Genomic DNA, 26,462 nt, shown 5'->3' with positions numbered 1-26,462 from the left:
TCTTTCACTTTTTAAAAAATGGTGAATAAAATCCCCAATGAAGGATTCTGTGAGTAGTGTCAGAAACAATATTTTTAAGAAGCAGCAGCAAAGTTCTTCTTTACTCCTCACTAAATCTCACCAATAATCCTCTGCTACTTCCTCGACTTGTATTTAGCTGAAGAATATGAATGGATTTAGAAATGCATTTGTTTTATCTTTTACCACACAGCCTGAATAAATCTCCATATAAAGAAAAACATGTAAAATGGCTTACATAGCCTACTATTGGTGTGACTGCGTTAAGCATGAAGGCCATTACACTTCGTTACATTGTACTGACACCTAATTGTATGTTTTTGTCTCATTGTAAGCGCATTAAACGTTTTATCAAGGTAGTAAATGCAAAACCTTTTTGAATTATGATTAACAAAAAGACATAAATCAAACAGAAATGAGATATCTTGTGAAAAATATCACTTTTTTGATTTGCAAAATAATTCACAATTATGTTTCTGTTTACAAAATAAAAATAAGTTTTTCCCTCAACTCCTAAAACAAGGGATTTTGTCAGAGGAAAGCTGCAGAATAATGCAGCCAAATTCACCTCATTTGGTTTTTTTTATCATATTTATTAAATGCAACAAAGGTAACTTGCACCATAATCAGTCTAAGTTCTTTAAAATAAGTTGTGTTTAGAGCAGATAATCTAAGTAAACATCAACTAATTTGGTAGTTAATTAATCGTTAACTTGCTTAAAAATCAACATATTCAAACTGTACAATGTCTGTATTTATTTTGCATTTATGATAAAAATACATTTGTCTGTAAATAAGTTTTAACCAAAACTTCTCAAGTCGCCAAGTTTTAGTTTCGTCCTGCTGGTTTTTCATTTAAGGCAATAAAATGTTGATCTTCTTATTTAACAAAAGGAATTGGATTATTTGTTTATTTGCATCTTTTAGTGTATTTATAACAATGTACAAAAATCAGAAATCTGTAGAATGCGTAAATTTTGTTTTTAGCCGATTAACTGATTAATTACTAAAATAATCGTAAGTTGCAGCCCTAGTTTTAATAAAAACCTCCTGAAGATAAGGAGGAACATTTGATGTTTTCTTTTGGATTTAACACTACCACCCTTAAAGAACAACATGTTATTCCAACTGTACTGTAATAAATAGCAAAAAAGAAAATCAAAATGTGTCAAAAATTAAAACCAGCAGGCGAGACTTTTTCTACTCCCGACTTCAGCTCTAAATCTCGTTTTCGCCGCTCCTCTGAAGTAAGAAGCCAGAACATATTCGCTGTTGATGTTTTTTTATTTGTTATGAACAAAATCGCTTCACCGAGACCTCAGGAAATCATGTCAAACTATATATATATAAAAACCAGATAGGATTTCTCTTTCAAACTTGCACTTCCTCAGTGTTGCCTCAAGCTGTACTCTGCTGGCTAATTGGAAGGGTGGAAAGAACTGCAGGTGCTTTGCTGCAGTTAGCAGGTCATAAAGCTGTGCAGGCATTGATGATTTTAATGAAACTTTCCTCAAACAATGAAGAAAAAAGATTTTAATAATCTCCCGACTGATTTGCTTAAATTTGAAAAGAATAGGCATGACACTCCCTCCACCGTTTTTCACACTAGAGACGATGATAAGCAGCTGTACCTTGGAGTAGAGATAAATCCGGTCGGTGTACCGGCTGGCGCAGAACTTCAGGCCTGGGTAGACGAGCCGGGTGGCGGCGGCGTCACCTTCATCATTGCCTTCATCGCCACCATTAGCATCAGCAGCAGAAGATGAGCACGACACCGCTCCGCAGTCTGCAGGGAGACAAGAGGAGCTGACTAATATCTCACTGAGCATATATTATTGGTTCATTATTGGCTTTTCTGGCTTTATTGGTACTCTGTTTGCTCCTTCGGTAATGCTCTGAACAGCAGAGGCATTAAACCGCAGCAGCTTTTAGCATTTATTACACGCAAGACAATATTGGGAAAATATAACGTCTGGATTCGGGAAGTTTGGAGAAATGACTATGTATTTATGCTTATTACTCGCAAACGTTTATGAGACAAAATGTTGAGGTTATTCCCCCTGATATTTCTGCCTGAACAAAAATATAATTCTTGATATTAGCAATGGATGGAACCATGAACAACATATGGAGGGCTGAAGTCTTTCTGCAAAAGTAGTCAAATATCATCTAATAAATTATCTTTTAAGAAGAATCATTTAAATACCAATGTGAATGAAAAATTGACTGAAATATTTTTGTTTGTTTGTTGCAGATAAAGCAACATCTTTCATATATAACTGATTAAGAAATTTCATGTCTGGTGAAAGGTTTTAGGCTGCTTAAATATTCATTTTTTAATTAAAACTAAATTAGGGTGAATGTAGGCTAAAAAGATTTAATGCACTTGAATGACTGAAATCCTTCAGAATAAAATGTGAAGGGAGATTTGGTACCAATCAACTTTCAGCACCCAATTTAGTTATTTTTCCCAAAACAACCAGCGCAACGCCAACATCTTCCAACGGGGAAGCTCCAATTTATTTTTCACAACTTCACCCAAGAATTTCACAGAACAAACGTCTGGAAACACGGCGAGAGAGCGAAGAAGAGAGTGATAAAATGACAGGCCTGGCTGGAGAGAAACAGAGAAAGAGAAGAGAGTGAGCAGGTCATTAATGTCAGCTGTGTAGCTCGCTCATGCTGCCAGCATCTAGCAAGAAAAGGTCAGGCGGTGGAAATGAGACTGCCACTGTTCGACCACGCTTCATTTAGACAATGACCTATAACACTCTGATAATACTTGCCTTAAATCACTCTGCGTGGCTGGTGCTCGGCTTTGTCAGTGTGTGTTCCCCGAGAATGTGTGTGTGGTAAAGGGGATAAAATACTGACACAGCTTGATGTGTGTGACAAGCGACATCCGCTGGAAAAAGAAGCTGGCATCTACATAGAGCGGATCACTTATGGTTATTAGACACAACTCTGGTAGCACCAGGAAATGTGCAGAGAAACTTAGGAGATGAAGGCGCTAAATGAAACAAAGGCCTCTATGCTTTTTGTTGCCCACAAAGGATTTAAAGTTAATTAAATACTTTTATTGGTGCATGTTTGCTGCCATAATAAAAATACAGGGAATATTCCCAGACCCTGCAAACATATATTCTTAGTCAGCTTCTTAATGCGAGTGATAAGTCCCTCTAGTTAAATAAACGTCCAAATTAACTCATAAAACTGACAATATATATTTTAGGCTAGCAGTAAACCCTCTTCAAAGCTTTCTATATTTCTATGATGGAATATGGAGAATAAATCCTGAAACTATCAAGGACGGCAGTGGAGAGTTCATGATTTGGGCTCACTATGATGTGACACCAAATCAAACATAAACTGCGACAGAGTGATATAAAAAAAACTAGTAGAAACTGTTTGAGGTTTATTTCAAATATAATGGACACAAAGACTTTAAAAAAGGTTATAAGAGAAAAAAAGGGAGAGATGATTTTATTATCATTGGAGACTCGCAACAAAATTTTGCTCAAATGTCAATAAAGTCTGTCTATGTCCAGGCATTTAGCGACAACCACCCTCCAGGACAGAGTGTATCTGCAAACAGCTGTATGTAATAATGTAATAAAATATTGTTTTAGCAGCAGCTTTTCTTTATAAGAAAATCTTTGAAAGTTTGAGAACGCCGAGGCTTTTCCAGTCATTAAGCACGGAGGTAGAGGGTTCATAGTTTGACGCCACAAGAGTGAAGTCTTTCTAAGAGATTGAGTTTGTCAAAAAATGTCTTATAGAAACTACAACCGAGGTGATAATTACCTCATTTAAAGTCATAATAAGGAGCAGACGACATGCTCTAGTGAGTTAGAACATTTACTGATTAACTTTATATGTAATTTTATCTGAAAATGTAGCTTTTCATCAGGTCAATCTCTCTGACTTCTGTTGCATCAACACTTGAAGGTGTATTTGAAGAGACATTAACAAGTTTCAATAAATTAAGCAAAACATTTCTACAGAACAAACTCATACTTTTGTGTCATATACGTTGCTTTTCAGAGTACATATAATTGATTTTCTGTTTTGTGCATCTAGACTCACAGGTCCTCTCCATACCTTTCCTAAGCAAAAAAAGAAAAGAGAAAAAAAAAGTGCTTCAATTTTATGTTTGCAGTCGTCCTTACTGCACTTTCCCTCCATCTGGCACAAACTGTTCTGATCTCAGCCTGCATTCAGCTGCAGTGGGTCTGAAAATACCAAGATAACAAGACGAAGGCATTTCTTCTTTTTTCTTTTTTTTGCAGACCAACAAACCTGGAACCAAAACATTTTTAGGACACCAGCAGTCTCTCATCCATCCTTCTGGCCTGCTACATCTGTAATAAAACCCAGCAGCTCCGCAATGTGCCCCCCAGTATATTTGCTGTAAGCAGTTTTTTTTTTTTACCCCCCTCCATTTTTGCAGTGGCGGAATGCACCAGCTGCATTAAGTGGGCCATTTATTCGAAGGGGGCAATTCATCTTACAAAGCCGTCTTATTAGACTGTCACTTACACAGTATGAACGGTGCCTTCAAAACACCCCGAGGGATTTATCTGTTATTTTACTGCGAGAGAAAGAAAACAACGCCTAATTGGACTGAGTCATCTCATCTTCTTGCAGCAGTGGAACAAAAAGAGGGAAAAAAAGGGAAAAACTCTAACCGCGCTCCTCGAGAATGAGCGACGTTTGAGCTGACGAACAAACGGGTATCCGTGTTTTAAATGTTCCCACAGCATGCAGATAGAGCGACAGACAGAGAGAGAGAGGGAGACAGCCGGAGAGGTGGTGGAGGAGGAGGAGTGATTGCCTGTCTGTGCTGTGCGGAAAGTAATCTCAGAGCAATCAAGAGGCGGGGGCGGCCGACAGCTCCTCGCTTCTGAAAACCACAGGCAGGTAGAGAAAAATCATTAGGCACCGCTCCTGACCCCACAGGTCACTTTTATTGGACAACCACTGTGTTTTGTATTAGACCCCTGCTGGTGGAGACAGACCGCCAAAGTCATGTAACTAATAAACTGACGACAGGATGAACATGTAGATGCCTCTTCTTCTTCTTCTTCTTCATACTAAACACCGTCGTGCATTCTGGGTGTTTTTAGAGGAATCCAGAAGGGAATGCGATGAGCTGTCTGTGTCCTCTTGTAATCCCTGACTCACTCAGCAATGCTGAGATCAGAGCTCTGTGGATACCATCTGTTGCGCCAGTCCTCGCTTCTTTCTCCGAAGATGCTACTTAACGACTCCAGGCTGAAACTTTTCGCAGACAGATATTAGTTGTCACCGAGAGGACGGGAAAAAAAAGTGCGCGTCTAAAGGGCACGTGGGGGTGCGGGGTTCGGATCTCCTGCAGCGCCTCTTTAGTGCTGCCATTTCTGATCGACAGTGAAGCTTTTATCTCTCCCCTAGAGTCAACTGTGAATAGAGGCGATTTTCTTTCTTTTTCTGTTTTTTTTTTTCTCCAAGAGAAAGCGGCTTTCACTCACCTTTAGGTTTTTTTTTTTCCCTTTTTTCTGCCTGAAGCCTCTGCGGGGGGAAAGCAGCGGTGGGATTCAATCGTTGAGCGTCGGGGGGGCACAGGTAGCCACAGAGACGGGAAATTAACCACTCGACAGTCTGAGCGCTAATAGATGCCAAACTGTGCGCAATTCAAGAACGGAAATCTGCCAAGGTGCTGCACACTGATCTCATAATGTTAGAGGGTAATCGGGGTTGATAGCTTGCATGTTAAAACCGAAATCACTTGTGCTTCAGTCGCTTTTATGCTAAGTCTTTAGCAAACAAGAAAAAAGAAAAGGAGTTCAGTCGCAGTTCCTGACTGAACTCACAGGCCTTTACTGTTTTAACCTTCTACAACCATAAACTTTAATGTATTTTATGTGATAAATCATTTCTTTAAACAGATAAAAATCTCAAATGTGACTCAACCAGCTACCACTGCAGTTACAGCTGAGTCCTTTTCTCTCAGCTTTACACACCTAGAGACGTTTGTCTAAATAGCATCTAGAAACAGCAGTTCAAATGCGCAAGATTTCTGCAAGTTTCACCAACTCAAATTTGTAGACTTAATAAAATTCAAGACGTGCATCTCATCTGAAACGTGCAAAAGAAAACTGTATATTAAGCTTTTTTGTGCACAATGAATGCAACATGTTACGGGTTGGCAATAGAAGTGAGCCAGTCTTATTTTGTCAAGTCAACGAAATAAGACAAAAGTGACATAAAAGTAACTTTTAACAAGAAATAAGACTTGTTATAAGTTAATTTATCTGCCAATAAAACTAGTTCTTTATCATCAATATTAAGGACTTATTTATTTTTAAAAAGTCTCTATGTCTTGCTGAAAAGTTGCTTCTGGTTTAGTTTGTCTTATTTCAAGTGTATTAAGATGTTTGCACTAGAAATTAGAACAAAAATACTTGGTAAGATTTTCTGTTTTTGCAGCAAGGGTAAATGAGCAGCTACTTAGCATTAGCTTCAACCGCCTTGAGTCACATGAAGATGTCTGTGCAATGAGTTAGGATGATTTTCAGAGGCTCAAACAAAAAAATCCTTCAACTTATCCTTTCTTAGGTAACTTCCTTTCACTATTTCTCTGACTCTAGCTTTTCCTCACTCCTGAGAGCAGCGCAGCACAGTAGGCAGCTTTTCAGACTTACAGCGTCTTTCAAATTAAACAAAATTTTTAATGTTTCATGTTATTTAAATTAATTTCAAACTCTAAAGTTAAGAGTTAAAGTAACTCTGTCCAGTCGGTATCCTCAGACAGGTTTTCCTTCAAGGTTTTGTAGCCGAAATAAATCCCAGTTAAACACATCGCAGTTTGAGACACAAGGTGAAAACTGTTCCAACTAAGACGCTGTACATCCCAAAACAGTCTGCATGTTTTCAAAGTCAACACGCAGGTCACAGGCTTTTCTTAGACTCTGCTTGTCTGGCAGTTTTCTTTAAAAGGTCTTCATATTGCAGACACTGTAATTAGGGTCTTTGTAATTAGTGCAATTTATTGCTTTGTGTATCCCACTGAGACATAAGCAGTCAAACGCAGAGGTCTTAATTTGCAATATTACACACTGTGTAATTGGGAATTTGTTTCCTTTACGTCCCTCTGAGACTTACAGACGGGCACATGTAAAAACCTGAGTGGACTGGGAAGCCAGGTTGTGTTTCAGGGATGAGCAGGTGCAACACAGGAGCTTGAGTGGCTTTTATGTAATTAGCCCTCACTCCACTTTATTAAAAAAAAAGGCAGCTAATCACCAGCTTCTCGACCTGCTGGACAGGGACCGGACGTGAAACCTGGTGTGTCCTGTAATTTGGTGCCAAGAGTAGCGGCGGCCTCCTAATTCCAACCGAAGAAATGGGTTCCATCTTCAACTCAATGCGACAAGGAAATAAGAATAATAATGCCAGGCCCCATATGGGAGGAGATATAGTTCCTTATTGGTTGGCGTGATGATATTAAACAGCAGTATATGTGCAGGTGACAGTGTGGCACCAGCCAATTTCCCTAGATATGAGAAGGCAAGAGATTGCAGGTGGGATTTACCCTGTGTGTGGTCAGAGGAGAGGCAGCCGCCGCTGCCAGCCATGTTGTCGCCTCCCTCCCTCGCTGATTGTTTGCCTTTGGGCCAACACTTATCCTCATCTTCTGCTTCTTCCAGCTTCAGTTTGACTTTCAGAGGCTCTGGTTCGCTTTCGGAGCTGGAAAGGACAATGCACTCTTGGCCAGTGGAGGCTTGAGAAGGCCCTGGTGTCTCTGGGCCGGCAGAAAAAGAAAGCAAAGATGGAAATTACTCAGAGTTTAACTGCATTTACAAAAGATATACGAGTAGAGTTGGCTGATTAGCCCCATAAAACCGGGAAGAACAAACACCTGCCACCCTCCTTTCACCGACTCTTGCTTCAAACCGCCAATACCATTTGCTGAGCGAGCGGATTATGCTCTCGTCCCATTGTTTTACTAATTGCTCAACAGTGTCATGTGCAATCAAACTGAAACAAGGATAATTGTGGGCGATTGCTGCATCTGTACGTGGCTGCAGCTGAGGGCAGACAGCTGATAGTGGCTCAACGCCAGAGGTAAGTAGCAGCTTACTGCACTGTACAGACACACACACACACACACACACACACACACACTGATAACCCTTCCTCCACGTTTCCTCCTGCCACTCAGCATTTATACATTATGTGCAGCTATTGCAGCTATTAGCTTAATGTTCTCTCTTTATAGCTCTTTGTTTTGGAAAGTACACCCTGGCTCAGCGCTGCTGTGTTTAGCTGCATCTCAGTCATTAACAGATCTACTGCTGCCATTAAATTTGATTTTCTTTCAAATAGAAAGTAACCCTGAATCGGTCTCTCAGTGTTTAGCTGGGTCTCCTTCCTTGGCGCCAGTAGAGTAAAGATCTAGAGTCAACACACAGCTTCAAAACAACTACAAACCAGAGATCAGGCCCGAAATCTGGGTGGAGAGATGAACTCTGACCTGAACCTTCAGTTACAAAGTCAGTCTTCTACCACCTGAAGAACATTTCCAGGATTAGAGGACTAATGTCTCAGCAAGATCTCAAGAAACTCATCCATCAGTTTATCTTCAGTCACACTGATTACTGCAACAGATCTGCCTAAAAAAATCAATCAGATCCAGAATGCTGCTGCTGGGGTTCTGACTAAAACTAGGAAGTTAGAGAGCATCACACCAGTTCTAAAGTTCTTCCACTGAGGGAAGAGACTTTAAAATACTGTTCTTAGTTTATAAATCACTGAAAGATCTGCTGGTGTTGTATTAACCTTCCTGTCCTCTCAGGTCTTCTGGTTCTGTTCTGCATCCCCAGAACCACAGAAGCATTCATCTTCTATGCACCAGCTGAAACACCGAGTTCCATTAAATCTAGACTACTCAATGAAGAATTTAACGATGGCACTTGACTTAATGTAATGTTTTGATTGTTGAGTCTACGTTCTATGACTTTGTGTTTTTATGATGCCTTGAGGCTGAAATGTGCTATACAAATAAAATTTGATTGATTTGATTGATTGATGTAGTCTCCATTTTCTCCCCAATAAAAGCACTCCTGATTTGGAGTTAGAGTGCTGCCACTAACTTCATGTTTATCTTTGTTTTTGTCACGTAGAAAGTAGATCCAGTTCTGTATTCTATTATAAAATTGAAATAACTGGGAAGCAATTGACCTGTTTGTCTTGTAACATGGAAATCAGATGGCATATTAAGACACAGAAATATTTAAAACCAATTTAACTTAAATTATGCTTCAACACACTTCATGCTAAAGTTTAAAAAAACTGAGCAGCTGTTTTAAGAAAAGACCACAAATATTTATGGCCAACTGCAAATGTCACAGTCTGAGCAGAACTTCTTTAAAAAAAAAAGAGAGAAACTAGGCTGCGCAATTTCTGTTCCCCATCTCTCCTGGTTATATTTAAATCACATCCTTTCACAATATTTGTCAAACTCGAGGTGCGAAATCTAACAAGACAGTAAGTTGTGAGACCGGAGGACACGGAAGGCTAATTAGTGATCTTGCCTCTCTGAGGCTTGTTTCTTCAAAAGGCCAGTTCTCGACGGCTTCCTCAAAATGTCACCGCGAGTCTCCGGGCCGCCGGCCCCCTCAACTAACAAGTCGACAGAGGCCGCGGAGAGACGGCTCAATTTGTGTTAAGTTGTCCCCCGACGTGGAAGACGTTAGCGGCGAAGTCCTGCGGGGGCCGGCCCCGGTGTTTTCCCGCCCAGTAGAACCCCCCCGTCATGCTCACAGTGGGCTGATAAGGTTGCAGAATTGACTCGAATCCACTCCACTCAAACCAAATCAAAGCAACCCACATGTGACGCAAACAGGAAGTGCTTCAAAGCATCAACAAAAAAAAAAAAAGAAAGTAGCTGGTCCTGGAAATAAGTCCAGGAAATGGTTCAAGTCGACTGTCACACGAAGGAGGTGAAGTAACAATTTGTGACAGTTTGATTAAAAAACAGATTCCTGACCAAGCAGCCCTACAGGGGATTCAATCTGAACACGATTATTATAATATTACTGTTCAACACCTGTTATACGGCAGATCCCTCTTTCCTGCAGCACAGGAGATCAATTTTAGAGAAAAATATGGGATTACATAGAAAAAAAAAAGACGTCTGAGATAAATAAAATAATGTGTTGTATGCATTTCGTGCATCTAATTTAAAAAGAAAAAACACACAGAACACATTTATGTACAAGATTCAAAAATTAATTTAAGGGAAAAAAGCAGAAACTTATTTTAGTGCCTTAAGAAGTCTGAATATGAAGTGATATTAACAGCTACGGCAACTTGACATTTGCCCATAAGTTAGCTCTAAAGTCTTTTCTTATTAAATGTCATCAAACATCCAGGCAGAGTTATATAGTAAGTCTTGGATTATACTTTATTTCTCTATATTTTTGCTTCAATGCAGCTAAAAGTTCCTGTAGGCTTTCAAATCAGCCATTATCAGTACGTTTTCAGGTATTTTGAATATTTACTTTGGTCTTTAGAAGCTTTTTCCTTCATCAATACATCCAGGAAACATTTCACCAGTAGATGAAATGTTATTTTTAGGTCCAAAACTCACTTTGACCTCTCTACGCAAGCTTTTCTCCAGAATTTCTCAGTGACTTTTGTTAATTTTACCCCAGTTTAAGGGTTGAAACCTTGTGCGCCAAATATTTTGTTTTTAAGTCAAACAATTTTTTTGTTCACTCAAACTTTTCCTCGTTGTTTTACACATAAACTACAGAACAGTTCTGAAAGTTTAGCTTCTTGGAAGCATCGTGTAAAGACTTAGAAGTGGTTTAAAATAAAGTACTGTATTAAAACATGTTGACGTTACGCTTCCAAACCATTTTCCTTGTAATCCCTTTCCTAAAATAAGAGCGACGGGATTTAGTCGGAAAATGCGGCATATGCCACTGAAGCAAGACACGTTTTAGTCTTGGCATCGCAGGAAGTCTGGCATTTCTGACGAATAGTATTTAATGGAATAATGGAGCACATTTTAAAAAGGAGCAGGTGGTCATTTACAGTTAAAGATATTAATTAAACTAAAATAATGAGTAAAATCAACCATAAGGATGATGCATTTTGGAAAGGAGTGAAGTAAAGTAGGAGATGTGAAAACTATTACCTGCAGTGATGTGTAAATCTATTATATATTTCTTCTATTTTTGCACTTCTACCTTGTTATTTTTTAACTTCTTACCTCTCTCTCCCTTGTTGAATCATGAACTTTGACCCTAACTGAGAGAAATTGAGTCCTGGATTGCTTAAAGTGTTGTTTTGGGTTCTTGATGTGCAACCAGGATTTTTTAAATTTAAACTTAACGTCTCGATATCTTCGCATCATATGACACTATTCTGTGATTCACACTCTCTCTGCTCCCTGTGTAGTCACACCGAAAAAAAAAAAAAAAAAAACCATGTTGTTCTTGAAGGAATAACATTTCTCATGTCACATCACAGGCTTCCACCTGATTATTTTCTTGCATCCTCGAGTGCTGAGGATTTCAGTGGCAAGCTGAGCGATATCTCCATAAATACAGTTGTTATTTTCCCGCACAGTCTGTCATTTACAAATTTAGCAGGTTGTTAAATTTCCTGTCTAGCAAGCTGACACAGCCCGCCGCTGTGAATGCAGAGTGGCGCTTGTGACAAAGAGGAGTGTGAATGCTGAATAGTTATCAAGCATCTGCTGCAGCGGAGCTTGAAATGGGGCGGGGTGGAAGGAGGGTGTTTTGTGTGTTTTTTGTGTGGGTTTGAGCCTTAGAAATAATAATAAAAAAAATGGAAGTAGTGCCTGTTTGTTCTCTCTTTTCTCCTGCGTCAGCTGCAAACAGACCTTCAGCACATTCAATATCTGCTGGGAACTTAATATAGATCCTGTCATGACATTTAAGACACTCAAAAGTCACTAATGAATGTCAAAAGACAGGAAAACTTGAGCGTCATATATAACTACTAATATCATTGTCAAAAGAACTTCATAATATTACAAACTTCTGCAGCTACAGTTGAAACCAGAAGTTCAAATAGCCTAAAAAGACATTTTTTTATTTATTTATCTATTGACTTTGTTATCCTTAAGTCATTTTCTAACTACATAGAAAGAAAAATGACTATTTCCTCATTTCAAATTTACAAATTTCTCTTCCCGTTTTCCTTCAATGGTAATTATGGTCAGACATATTTCTCAGATTTAATGCAAACTGTTACTACTGACTATTCCCAAAAAAAAAGCAATGAAGGAAGATATTTACCAATTTAAGACTTGTGAATTGTAATTGAAGGTCTATGGTGAAAAGTCTGGACATATTTAAGATTACTAAAGATTAAGATTACTTTTTTAAGATTGTGCACAGATTTCTTGGATGCAAATGATTCACATTTTGTTTAAAAACAAATAAAATTGTAATTTGTATTCATAAGTCATCTTGCTACTACAATAAGAAAAAATAAATTAAAATCACACCAGTTGTGACCATGGTGATTCTTTTTCAGTATAATTTGATGTCTAATAGTTCACTAAATCCAGTTAAAAGTTGGATTTTTTTTGCCTGACTATTTTGAAACTCATTCCAGTTTCGATTTTTTTTCCCCAGCCGATCTGTGATGCACCTCAGACATTTAAGAAGCGCAGACCTGCAGTCTGCCGGGTCATAACGACTTCCCTCCCTTACTCTTCTGCAAGACACAATCATAGGCTGTCAGAGATATTACCTAGAGCCAGCTCAACTTTTCCCCAACTTTACGTGAGGCGTTAGCAGCAGTAGCAGCCGCTTTCTCTGTCTCTCTCTCTTGGCTTGACAGGTGAGAATTATGCTGTGTCCTTGTCATCTGCAGGAAGAGAGAGAGACAGACAATCCTGTCGGAGCAGAGCTATTTCAGACGCTGGCAAGGCTGCCTCCATCTTTCGCTATATCGCGTTTCCATCTGGTGAAATCTGTAATGCTGCTCGAAAGTATTATGTCAACAGACTGCTCGGATTGATATTGACAGGGAGGAAAATAAAGAGCTGAATGGATTTTTTTTTTTTTTGCTTCAGGTGCTTCGGTTTAAGCAAGAGACGGGGGCAGTGTTGTCCTTTTTTAAAAGAAGAGGTCCACAACAGACAGACACAAACATCTGGGAGGGTTAGATGATATGATCAGTGTTTTAGTAGCTTCTCTGTCTTACCAGGTTTGAGCCCAGATGAGCTGGGGAACTCGCACATCTCACAGTAAGGCAGCAGGCCGCTGTTGGAGTAGGTGCACGCCCCGCAGCTCCACGTCTCCCGAGGCTTCAGGCGGACAAACGAGGCGGGACTTCCTGGGCTGGTCCATCCCGGCCTCAACCTCCGCTTCCCGGCAAAACGAGACCCGAGACTCAACCTGGACTTGGGCCTTACAAGCCTCTTCAGCTGCGGTGAAAAGTCCGGGTCAGGATTCCCACAGGAGGGAGAGCGGTCGGAGTCAACATCTTCCACCGGCTCCGAGGATGGAGACGGAGTCGGTCCCCCGTCATCTGGTCTCTTCCTCTTCTTCTCCTTGCTGGCAATTGGCGAGAAGAACGAGCGAATATCGTGCTGCTTTTCTTTCTCAAACTAAGAAAAACAATGTAAGCTCATGTTAGATTTGTCTCCAAAGAAGAAGCGTTTGGAATATAAATTACCAAAAAAATTCTCATTTCTTAAGGAATGAGTTAATTTTCTTCCATGTTTGGCCTTTTTGCATGTAGACAAAAAGGTTAATTAATATTCCTTCTGACAAGAGAAGCCAATTTTACAGTCCCCTACTCACTGAGGTACAATAATTGGTATTACTGGGATTCTGCAAGTTGCACCAACTCATACTTAAGACTTTTAAAACCATTATGAATTAAATTTAAGACAAGTATCCAGACAGAAAATGGGAAATAAATTAATTGACTGGCAACAGAAGCAAGCCATCAGCTAAGATGAACAACCCTAACAACCACATTGAGTCACAGACTATAATGCTATGTCTGCACGACTCAAAGGTTTGTGGAACAGTAAAGTCCCTAGAATACATGAGATTAAAACAGATTTAAGACTTGTGATTAAGGTATTTAAGGCCAACTTATTGTTTTTCAATGAATTTAAGAAATTTCAAGTCCTTATTTTTTTAAAATTGGGCCTTTTTATGAGTTGATTACTCTGAACAGAAAATCAAATACATTTCTTGCTTAAATAAAAATAAACTGGAACTAGACAAATCTGAGTTTAAGACATTTAAGTATTGTCCCAGCCTTTCAAATTCAAAATAACCCTAATTAATCCAGTTTATCAACCTCTATTGTTCTTTAATCCTTTTGAAAAAATCCCACCAATTTTTTTGATAAAATTAATTCAACATGCAGATATTTTTTCTGGTCATTTAAGCCTTTGACTACCACTGATCTGTGGCTTATCTGAAAATTACCCTCTTCAACTCAGCAGGCTTGTGTTTGGCTTTGGTAGAAAATCTAAAAGGGTCGTGTCAGCAGTTGCTCAAAGATCAGCTGATTAGTTAAGTGCTTTGATACAATCAACTGGAGCCATTAAACCGCAGAATTAAAAAAGAAAACCACACAGAGAAACCGTATCTCCTCAGTTTCAACCGACTGAATGAGGATAATTAGTGTTGGTAAAAAAAAAAAAAAAAAACTGAACGCCTGTTCACATTTTGTAATTTTCCAACCACAAATGTCAATGGATTTTATGCGATATCCCAACACACAGCAGGGAATAATTGTGAATTGAAAGGAATATAACGGCTAACACTGAATATCATAGATAACAAACCAAATATGGGTGTCCAAACTGTGGCCCCAGGGCCACTTGGGAATCTGAAGTCTTTATTTATTTAAGTAGAATACTGCAGGGTTAGTTTATTATTGAACAAGTAAAAAATGTATTAGTTAATTTTTTTCCATTGCTGTAGAGTATAAATTTTAATTTTTTTTAAGTATATGTAAAAAATCTTGAAAAACGCATTTACATGCAGCACAAATCTGGAACAAACTTCGAGATTAAAACCCAACATCTTATCAACAATCTGATGTGTAATAACGACAAAATGCAATGTTTCAATTGTTGACTGTTTTCTGACTGTTTTTTTGTGTTTTTATCATGTAAAGCACCTGAAATGTTTTGTCTCTGAAAGGTGCTATCCAAATAAAATTTTATTTGACTTTTGATTTGATTTTGCTTCAGCTAAACACATTGAAATTTACAATTCTTATTGAACAAAGTGTAGAAATTATCAATGGGCAAGAATGTTTTCGCAAGAGAAGATACCAACAGGGAATGTGGTAAATGTAAAATGACTTGTCCTTACAATCAGAGATTCTGAGAAACTCACATAGGAGAAGAAAATGTTATCGTTCACATTTCCTGTGTTTCCCTCCAGCGGCAGCACCATCTCATTCGGCGTCCAAGCATTGGCAAGGCTGAGGAACTCCCACTTGTCCTTGTCACCTTCATCAGCCTTCAGGTATTCCTTCCTGCCGTTCAAAGTGCTACCAGTAACAGTTTCCTGGAAGTCACACAACATTTAGCTTTACCCTGTCATATTTTTTTTCTATTTAGCTCTAAAATATTTTTATTAGTCACGCGTCATATGAAGTAAACACGACTGTCACGACTGAAAGTTTTAGCAGCTTTGCATGAATTAATCCCAGCATGCTTGCATAATGTCGTCAGCGCTACCTTCCTCTTGAGGATGGACCACATGACTGTGTCAAAGGTGCCCTTGGCGATGAGGTAGTGCACGTTGACAGAGGACGTCTGCCCGATGCGGTGAGCGCGGTCTTCCGCCTGCTTCATGTGTCCGGGGTTCCAGTAGAGCTCGGCAAACACCACATGGCTGGCAGCGGTGAAGGTCAAACCCTAGACACAACACACACATACACACACACACACACAGAAAAGCAGCATAATTTGAGCAAAATAGAGCAAAACTCTCAAAATAGAAGCTACTTCTTCTGAACGGAATGCCTTTAATTTGTCACCATTTGGTATATCTTACTTACTATTTGCCACTTCATATTTTTACTTACTTTTCAGCTAAAAACAGAAAAAACAATACAGTAATTCATAGTTCAGCAGTAAGTTTCCATCACAGTACCTGACCGGCGGCTTGGATACTGAGGATGGCGACTCGGGTTTCTGGATCGCTCTGGAATTTGTGGACTAACTTGATTCGCTCCGATGAAGGCACCCTGCCGTCGATTCGGATGTACCCAGCCTGGCAGACCAAAGGAGACATGTTTTAGTGATTAATTCATGTTTAAAAAGTGCCACTTGTGCTATGGTAAAGCCATAACACTATACTGTTTTTTAATCAAAAATAGAACAAATTCTAGGTACTAAAATTAGAGTTCTGGAAAAAGCTAAGGTATAATTTATTTATCATTTGTGTTTAATATGGACCTCTTTTGTGTCTGGAATAAAGATTGATTGATTGATTGATTATAATCAATTAATAATACTGTATAACCTCAAATTGGAACTTGTAAGAAAGAAAAAAACTATTAGATTTGCTTGTTTTGTTACAAGTTAGGCTACATGCTAACTGATATTAGCAACACAACCTGAGTATTCCTCTGCATATTTTGTCTTCAGGAGGGATAAACATATCTACAGATAATTAAATAACTAATCCAGCAGCCATTCTGGGAGCTGAGGTTAACAGTTTCTTAAACTTTCATAAAAAAGCTTCAGAAATTATGATAGTGAAGATGTATAATTTTAATAAACTACCAAACAAATAAATAAAACCAAGGCGAATAAGCTGAGTCCACGCTCCAACCAACTTCTCATTTCCAATTTTATGCAGTTTTCTTTTAATAATAGTCTTGATTTAATTTTTTGTCTGTTCATTTTATTTAAAAGAAATTACCTAAAACATCATCAAAACGTGAGCCAAAAATAAAGCTTCACTATAGCACAGAAAGTGTAAGTTAAAGACTTAAATAAAAACAATATTATATGCTGTATACAGTTAGCCATTAGCTAGCGAAAGTGTTTCAGCAATTAACTGTTATTAGCCAGATAATTCTCTCACATGTTGAAAGACAAAAACAAAACTAGAAAAAAATACTTGATAAGAATATAAATGCCACTTTTAATATAAAATAGAAACTAATAAACATAGAAAAATACTCTTGCCTCGGATCCCTCTGGGCGTGTTAGCTTGCTAGCGTCTATGCTAAAATATATGCTAACAATGAACTACTATTTAAATACTAATTAGTTTAAAATTCTCTGAAATGATTGAAGACGAAAATAAAATTAGAAGAAAAATTTATATAAAAATTATAAATGTCACTTACAATGTAAAATTGACACAAATATACCTAAAAAAGAAAAATAAATACTCTTACCCTGCATCCCTCTTTGGATGTTAGCTTGCTGGAAAGTTAGCCAGTTTCTGGTTGTTGAGAAATGGTCCTAATTATATTAAAGTGTCTTTTTTTAGATACTAAATCACACTTTAACAGCGACACTATAACAAAATAACAAAAAAGGAACCGCTAAATTAAGCAGCAAATCTAGAGTTATTGCTAACATAATCTATTTTCAGCTGTGTTTTTGCCAGATATCTCTACTGAAGGCAGGAGAAAAGCTAATGAATAAAGTATGATTGAAGGTTTCAGGTGTAGTAGGTTGAGCCTTATTATTCAAAACTCCTTTATGAATATAGTATAAAAGATTACACAAATAACAAGAGATGATGAGGGAAGTAGGGTTATCTGCACTCTTCACTGAATATAATTATGGTTCATACTATGAAAAGGCTGAGTTTTCATTTCTTCCAAGTTATTTTATTACTCTGTACTCTATCCAGCTTTACTAGAAATTTTGAAATGAGCACATGATGCAGCCCTGATCATAAAAAACCTTTCATAAAGTAGGTAAACAGAAGAGAAACACAACAGAAAACAAAGGTTTTGTTTAATTAAAACATGAATTTGACATTCAGCTGGCTACTACTGCACTATGGTGACTGCACTCTTTTGATTTGGGTCCATCAGTCCTGTGGAGCAACACAGTGGCCAACAGTGGGACGTAATGTTCCCACTGCGCTACTCCCAGATGTTAATGCAACTGTGACGGCATGAATATGAAAAATTCCTGGAACAATGAAATGTCAAATAAACATATCCACTCATTTCTGTGAAAATTAGCACCTTAAACTGAAAAAAAAAAAAAAAAAAAAAAACACAAGTGAATCTGATAATTGAACAGGGATATTTATTGTTTGATTTAATCAGTGCTCAACAACCTTCTCATTAGTTCACCAACAGGTGAGACACACGAAGCACGAAACAGTGACGTTATGGCCGTCTCTGCCAGGCTTCACATCTCCTGCCGTTGCTTGACATCCCTTTTTTTAGCTCATCGCTGTTAATTGGTGAGTGCGAACACACCGCGGAGTGAGCGTCTCAAGGAGGAATGTGCTATCACACCTCGTGCCATCACATTACATTCGAATGACAACTTCTCGACCTCTGCTATGCACACAAATGCGCACTTGAACTGCTTCACAGGTTGCTGATGCCAACCTAGGAGAATACATTTGCTTGTAATGAGCGGATGAAGAAAAAAAAAACTTATGAAGAAAAGTTTACTTCCAGAGAAAAAGAGTAAATTAGGATGCAGTTTACTTGAAGAATTTGGAGATTCTTATCAGGCGACATGAGTAATTTGTTAATTATTTAAATATTGTGCCTGCATTTAATTATACACCTGCAAACGGCTTAAAAGCCCGAGATTTTAATAATTCATGACGGCTAACATCTGCTGTCAGTACAAGCTCTACTTGTGAGCACAGACATCATTACTCTGTCAAAGTAAATCGCAACTATGACTGAGTTTCGCTTTATAAACCCAGTGGGACTATGGATGAAAGAATAAAACTAAAACGTGGGGCCAATTATGTCTGATAAGCCAGAAAGGAAGTGTGAAACATAGATGCACTCTGCAGGATTAATATCTCCAGGTTACATATAATAGGCAATGAAAGTCTCTGGAGTTGGAACATTAAATGAAAATATGAAACTAAAGACAGAGAAAACAGCCTGTGCTTTTGTTGCAAAGTGATCTGTGCTGTCGGTGTAAAAATATAAACTCTGAGTCATTTGGCAAACTCTGCACAGGAAGCTTCAGGAACCAAACTGGAGCTTTCTTTGTCAAACATCACAGTGAACCAATTAAATAAATTAGATAGACGTTGACTTTGTCAGCTGACTTTATTTGCTGAGACACATCTGCAAATTATTTTTACTTGTATCTAAAAATGGCCACCATAGTCAACTTGTGTAAATCTAAAACTCTTCTCTAAACTATCAGCTGCACTCCTTTTGGAGTAACTAATATATTTAACCACAATATGTTAGATACTAGTGAAGTCTTAAAGCCGTACAGGTTCCTGAAAGCAGCTGCAAAAAATATTCAAATTTATCAAAATTTACAAAGTGATATTTAGCAAAAAAAATAGCTACAAAAATTAGGTGAACATCTAAATGATTCGCCTGATACCATAAAAGAAATATCAGATCACCACCGCAGAAAAAAACCTTGATAATTACGATGAGACTCCTATCTCTGTAATCAGTCAGGTATTGTGTTTAAAGCAGCAGGACAAAAAAAAGCACAAAAATAAATTAAAAACTAAAAATACTGGTGGTGGGAGGTGCTTTCATGTTCTGAGGAACGTAGTGAGTTTATGCACATCAGCGGTGCTTTATTTGCTTCTTAATGCTTTGTTTCCTCTCTTAGAAGCTTAAGCAAATAGTGTGGTGGATCTGGCTGACCTCATAGTGTGAGGTCAGATTTTCTGATTTGACTTAATGTCATAAAAAAAACCCTCAGATTTAAACAACAAAGTCAGTAGGAGACAAGAATTATAAGCCAGAAAAAGCCCAGTCACCAATTTGTTTTATACTCATTCATTACCATTTAGACCTTTTTACCAAAGTAACTATAAGTAACAAATAACAGAAGAGAAAAGATCACTGAAGGGGGAGTACTATGTAAAATCAACTTTGAGTTTTCTATCTTGTTATAATGTCATTCCCTCATCAGAAACAAAGATGCTTGAAAAAAATCTTTTAATCTCCATGGCAACCATTCAGCTGTGGTTGGACCTAGCTCCTCCTCAAAGCTGGAGTTCAAAAGCTTCCCAGCTTCCCTTCCCCTACGACTCCCTCACTCAGCTCCTTCAGACTAGCCAGCAGCAATTAGCAAACACCTGGAGGAACTGCAGAGCTCATTATAAGAGCTACTTCTCAGTGAAAAGCTGGTATAAACGTCGCTAAAGAGTTGACAGAGGAGCCATGTTGGGATGACTTCATGAAGGAGGAGTTTTAGAAAAGCAGGAGTTCTTAAAGAAACAGTGACCCAATTTCAAGGCGTTGAATTACTTGATTGTGCTATTGGCCCTTTAAGATTAAAAGTCTAAAGTAATTTAAAAATGGAACAAGATAAAACGAGCTAAATTCAAGTAGCAAATTCATTCAATCTGGGGAAATTTCTGTCTCAAAAACCAAAATTTACTAAACTTCAATTTGAGGAAATTCAGTAAATTTCTCAGTGCTTACACTGGACCCATCAAAACTATTATCCTACAGTCAGATTTAATTCGTCTTGCACTATCATATACACTGAACTCCGACCTTTATCTTAGCACAAAATAAACCCAAACAATTTCAGGCACAAAATCACAGAGGAAATATTGTATTCTGCAACTAAATTGAAAACATAGACTAGTATCTCCAGTAGGATTGTTTCTGAATCCAAATCTATTTTGTGTGCAACAAAATGTCTGTTTTCTGTTTCAAGTTTGAGACACCGCCACGCCGCCTGAGGTTACCTTGGCCTCAATGGCGGCTTCGGTGCAGGCCTGCAGCATGGTGAGGTGGTGGGCGAACACCAGGAACTTCAGCTCCTCTGCCTCCAGCACCATCTTAATGTAGTCCTTCACAGCTCCCGCCTGACCGCACATGCACACAGAAATAGACACGGATGAAAGAGAGACACTGAATCCATCACTCCGCCGCTCCGCCACACAGCGGCAAGATCAGTAAAGAAGTCAATTAATCACCGCTGCATCCTTTCTGTGTGATCGATTCGCTATTGAATGCCGGGGATCCTGACTTTAAAACGCGGCGACCTGAGCGCATTTGTCAGCTCGCAGATAGCGAGAGCAAATCAATGGCTCGCAACTTGGCAATATGATTGGTGTGTGTGCGTGTGTGTGTGTGTGTGTGTGTGTGTGTGTGTGGAGGGGGCTCTTTTTGATTAAGGCGACCATAGGTACGTAAAAATCCACACATTGACGTGTGATCAATCGGAGAAACAAGAAGTTTCATTACTAAATCGAGGGTTTTGTATTTCAGCTGAAGTTTCAGCGCCATATTTGTTGACACCTCTGATAAAAACGCATAAAAACACTTGAAATAAGTTAGTTTCACACTTGACAAAATGCAATATTTACTGGTTTTACTGTGTGGTGTCTTTTATGACGATAACAAATTTTGCTGGATGATAAATTGTCCCAGAACTTATTGCGATAAACGATAATATTATTGTTATCAGACCATTTCCAAGTAATATAATAGCAATACTGACATTGTCAAAGCTAAATTTTAAATTCCAATGAACACTTAAACACTGGAACTAGAAGACATTTGAAATAACCAAAATAAATTAAGAAAACAACAAATAGAATTAATAACTAATTCTCTGCAAACAAAGGAATAGTTGAGAGCACATCAGTTTTGATAGAAAGAGAGAAAAGAGAAAAACAACAAATCAAGCAAATGAAAATTATTGAGTTTCTTTTAATTTATTATGTGATTGACTTTGAACTGCCTTGTTGCTGAAATGTACTAACATATGATTCTTACCCATAATGATAGTGCTCTACTCTTGGGACCTTGTTGCCAAGGTTACACAACGTAACACCTGTCCAAAAATAAAAAAGTAGCTGCAACCAGCCTTCCAGAATGTGCTGCAGTCGCTCAAAGAAATCTACTCTGTCTTATTTCTTCTTTCTAGAATGGCATGTTCTCTTATTTTGCCCATTTTGAGGCATCACATCATATTTGTGATCCAGGGATTGCAGTTAAATTGATTTTGCATCCACTATAATGTATTCCAATCACCATAGCGCTGATGTTCTCAAGTTAATGGTTGGAAGTTTCTGGATTTTTCAGAGATTTCTAAGGTTTTTATTCATCTTTAACCAGGCTGCCAGTAAATGTAGAGAACATAACAGAAAAATCAAGTTGACTAGTCTTATATTTAAGCAGAAATAATGGGACTGCATTTGGAACATCTTCAGATTTTTTTAATTTTTGTTAGAATAAAAAAAATAATAAAAAGTTGGGTCCTGTTGGCTGTCAAAGTGTCAACTGCAGTGCAAAATTAATGTGGCGAGTGTCTTGAATGCGTCACTCCTAACTTATTGGCTCTTTTCTTCCTTATGTAACCCTTTTCTTTTTTTTGTCTGTGTTGGTTTTTGTTTTATTTATGAAGCGTAGCAGCAACAATGCGTGAGAAAAGATCAGAGCCCAAATTTAACAGCCTATTGCTTGTTTCTTGTTTTGAAGTTCCCGACCTTGATTGACAGTGTGAAGCTAACAATCACCTCCCCTAAAAAAAAAAAAAAGGAGCCAAAAAGCAAGGGAGTTAACTGTGCCCTGCAGATATCCGTATCTATCATATCAGTGTGTGTGTGTGTGTGTGTGTGTGGCCGTCATGGAGCATCCGGACTCGGCTCATTTAGGAGCCCCAGGGCTCACTGGGGCGACCGAGAATAGCACCAACTAGTGAGGAAATATTGAGGTTTGACTTGAGTCTAACAGAGTCCTTACGAGGCGCTTTTTGCCTCTGTGGTGTGAATCCAGCTCCTAAAATCTCCCCCCACAAACCTGACAACCTCTGCAGCCATCACACCTGCTCTGGAGGGACAACCTCAGCTGATAATTAGCCGATGCGCCCGATAATGAATCTGTCCGCCAGGCCCGCCGACCCTGTTCTGATCAGAGGGGTCCTCATTACTGACGGCTTGGCTTCGCCCGCTTCCTTCCGCCGAGTTTAATTAGTGCATAAACTTCTCGGCTGTCTGAAGCGGACCCGTTATCTTTTGCTTTAAAGTCCGGCTTCAGAGCTGTCCTCTCTGGGTAATTGGGAGCAGATGCTTGGCGGGTAAAGCAACAAAAATACCCCAAAGGCGTTTGGCAGCTCTGTCGCCTGGCGGTGCTGGGAGGCAGGCAGGGCCCGCGATGCTCCTCAGAGCGACATACATGTTAGAACTTATCACACCACTCCACCCTCCCAATGATCCAAAAAAAGGAAGCACTGTTGTGATTTTATTGTTTGTTTTATTCCTCCATCTAAAGTACCAAAAGTGTGTTGAACTCTGAAAGGAAATGAGATTCGTCCGGGAGTATTGGCTTTGAGGTGGATGTAATGAAAGGAAGTCCAGACTTAGGCTAAACTAAGCAGAAATCCAATCAGTAAACAACACCAAGTGCAAAAAAAAAAGAAGGATCCAAGCTTGGAGGCAGGCGGAGCGAGCGGCGTGTCAATGATTGCATTTGGTAGTTATCTCCGGTCTTTGTTAACCTCGGGGCGACGCTCCTCATGGCTGAGGGACTTTGGCTAATTGAGAGGAATGCCAGCCCTCGAACGCTGGCAGATGGCGGTTTATTCACCTACAAATACAAGAGACGGCGGAGACGCCTGTTCTTGGAGCTCCCGTGATTAGCGAGGGAGGGGGGGAGTGGATCAGACGGCGAAGGCTTTATTACGGTGAAAAATGTTTCCTCTGAATGTAAATGAACGTTGGATTCCAGCAGCTCTGACCCCGGCATCCTTCCTGCAGGATGCGTCCAGCCACCTTCCCACAGCGCTCATTCTCCCTCTCATTAAAAAAAAGAAGAAAAAAAAAGGAAAAGAAAAGCCATCTCTGTTAAACTGAGAGCCGAACGGGTTTCCATGGCAACAGCATCACAGCGATCCTATTTTAGTGCGGTGTGTAACTTTGATATAAGGTGTAATCATGCCAGGCTGGACGCGGCTAAATAATGCCGCGGTTATAACTCCCCTACTTTGTCTAAGTGCTTTCACTGGTCACCATTAGGCTCTGTTACCATGGCGACGCTTTCCCATGAGGTCTCCCGTGAGCACACAGCCGAGCGTGCTGAGAATGATGCCGCGCCATCGCGTCGAGTCAAACAGCGTCCGAAGATGTCGAAACGTTTTGGATTTTTAACTTTCTGTTTCCTGTTTAATGTTCTCTAAAAACAACAACTCAGAGGTTTTAATAAACAGGTGAACTTTATTTACTAATTAAAACGACTCTGAAGCTAGTTTTAGAAGAAGCTAAATGCGCTAAATGATTTTAAAGTTAGCTAAACAAAAATCAGCGCATTAGAAGAAGTGGAAACCTTCAACTGGTTGTAACAAATTAAAAGAGGGTGAATACAAATGTAACTTCACTTGTAACAAATATTTCAAACGATCCACCATTTTCTTCATGTTCACAACTATAAGTTTAGTCAAGTTACCATAAATATACATAGCAGTTTTCGGTTCAAGTGTGAAAAAATGCACCAAAATAAAACTTTGAGTAATTAAAAGCTATTTTCAGACAAGACAATTTAAAAGGGACAGCTAGCTAGTTTTAGGACTGTGTGAACAGTGTTTCATAGTTTTACATTTCACCTACTTTACAAGTAACATTGTATTAGATCTCTTTTTTCATCATTTCTTCTAGTTTCAGTTTTGTGGTAATAATTCAGTGCTCAGGTACAGACTAATGCACTGAAAAGATGTTTACATGTCTAATCTATATTTTATAATTCAATTTAACAAGATTTTTACACATCAGACAAATTTACTTCAGTGTAGTTCACGCCGCCGTTGTATTTCGCTGACTAGAGCAGAAGTTGCGCTTGACATCACTGTTGTTTTGAGTTAGCAGAGATAATCTTCAATTAGAAATCCCTGCTTTGCATTAAAACGTCACATTTAAGGATGAGTTTTCTGGATTAGTCACAATTTTATGATAAGAGGTTTTAGTTGCAGTGAATAATGTTACTACCCAGATGATAAAAGAGTTGCTAAAAGTGTTTTCGCCACCAGTGCAGAGCTTCCTCTGACTTTTTGATACCTTTCAGACAAAGAAAGAGTAACCCCAACTTTATCAACTATTTACTGGAATGGAGGAATCTGGACATTTGAAGCAGCTGGTCTCCCATTACCTTGGCAATAGCTGTTTGTTTGTACATCTGTGTAACCAGACTCATGACCTCTGTGTGGAGGTTTTCCGTAGCAGCGACCCCCGACCACAGTCTCTTCATCAGCCTCTCCCACTCGGCGAAGCGGGCCGAGGCCTCCTGCATGCAAGGAGAGCACAAAGACGGTGAGGCTGTGTCCTTTAATCCTTCATCCACCCTCCTCTTCTCTCTTGTTCTTGCCTGTTATTGAGATATAAAGGGCAAAACAATTAATGGTGCTGCTGGGTGTCCTACTTTTTTCCTGGAAGAGATAGAAAGAAATAGAAAGAGAGATGGAGAATTCCCAAGGATGCTTCCCCCCTCCGACTGGGCCGCTGTGTTAGGTGGGTCATGAGCGTCTCCCAATTATAGCCGCCGTGTGACAAGCCGAGGTCGAAGATGGAGAAGCAGCCCAGCCGCTACAATAAATCAAAAGCCGCCTCGCCCGCTCTCAAGGTGATTGGCGAGGAGTATTTAAGGCGGGAGCGAAGATCTCAGTGGGGAAGGCTGCCTGCGAAGAGCAGCATATGTTTCCATCCGTTCATAAACAAAACACGCTGAGGGAATCCGAGTTTGTTTTACCGGGTCGTAGCTCAATCACGGACTGGTAGAAAACATTGTTTGACGACGGTTTCCCCAACCTTTTCCTCAAACTTCAATGTGTTTAATACAAGTTAGTGATATAGGAAAAGTATGCTGTGTATTTGTTTCAAGATCTTCCTATTTTTAGATAAAAAATGGATGGGAGTCCATCTGACTCTGGATTAACATGAGTTACAGCATTTAATTTTCCTTTGGGAGCAATAAAGTATGTTTGAATTTGAATTGAATTTGTTACACTAGAGTTTGTTTCAAGGGGGAAAAGGGTATGCATGAAAATGTGCCACACTTTTCAGATTTTAATTTATTTATCTTTTTTCCGATGTCTCACAACTGGTCTACAACAAATTTGTGCCAAGTGCAGAGTCTGTCAAAAAGTGACTGCATTTTATTACATACACCTTTTGCTTTTATTTGAATTTCATAGTTAATAGGTCAACAAACATCCAGCAATATTTCCTCAAAACTCAGACTTAAGCATAGAAATTCTTTAAACTAAACAATCATATTTTAGTTGTGTT

At 38.9% G+C, this 26,462-nt stretch overlaps 1 protein-coding gene across 2 annotated transcripts in view; it reads right to left on the bottom strand.

The window, feature by feature from the left end:
• zranb3 (zinc finger, RAN-binding domain containing 3) overlaps nt 1–26,462 on the bottom strand; it is a 75,803-nt gene that overhangs the window by 26,467 nt on the left and 22,874 nt on the right. For both annotated transcript variants that reach the window (XM_044109960.1, XM_044109962.1), the window contains exons 8-15: nt 25,327–25,461; nt 20,928–21,047; nt 16,179–16,298; nt 15,761–15,940; nt 15,414–15,587; nt 13,249–13,654; nt 7,592–7,801; nt 1,650–1,804 (exon numbers count right to left, since the gene is read on the bottom strand). In XM_044109960.1, coding sequence (XP_043965895.1) covers nt 1,650–1,804; nt 7,592–7,801; nt 13,249–13,654; nt 15,414–15,587; nt 15,761–15,940; nt 16,179–16,298; nt 20,928–21,047; nt 25,327–25,461 — 1,500 coding nt within the window. The remainder of the gene's footprint in view (nt 1–1,649; nt 1,805–7,591; nt 7,802–13,248; nt 13,655–15,413; nt 15,588–15,760; nt 15,941–16,178; nt 16,299–20,927; nt 21,048–25,326; nt 25,462–26,462) is intronic.

This window comes from Gambusia affinis, linkage group LG24 (assembly GCF_019740435.1).
Source record: "Gambusia affinis linkage group LG24, SWU_Gaff_1.0, whole genome shotgun sequence".
Lineage (NCBI taxonomy): Eukaryota > Metazoa > Chordata > Actinopteri > Cyprinodontiformes > Poeciliidae > Gambusia > Gambusia affinis.
The sequence above is the reverse complement of the archived record's forward strand: the minus strand, read 5'-3'. Positions and strand labels throughout refer to the sequence as shown.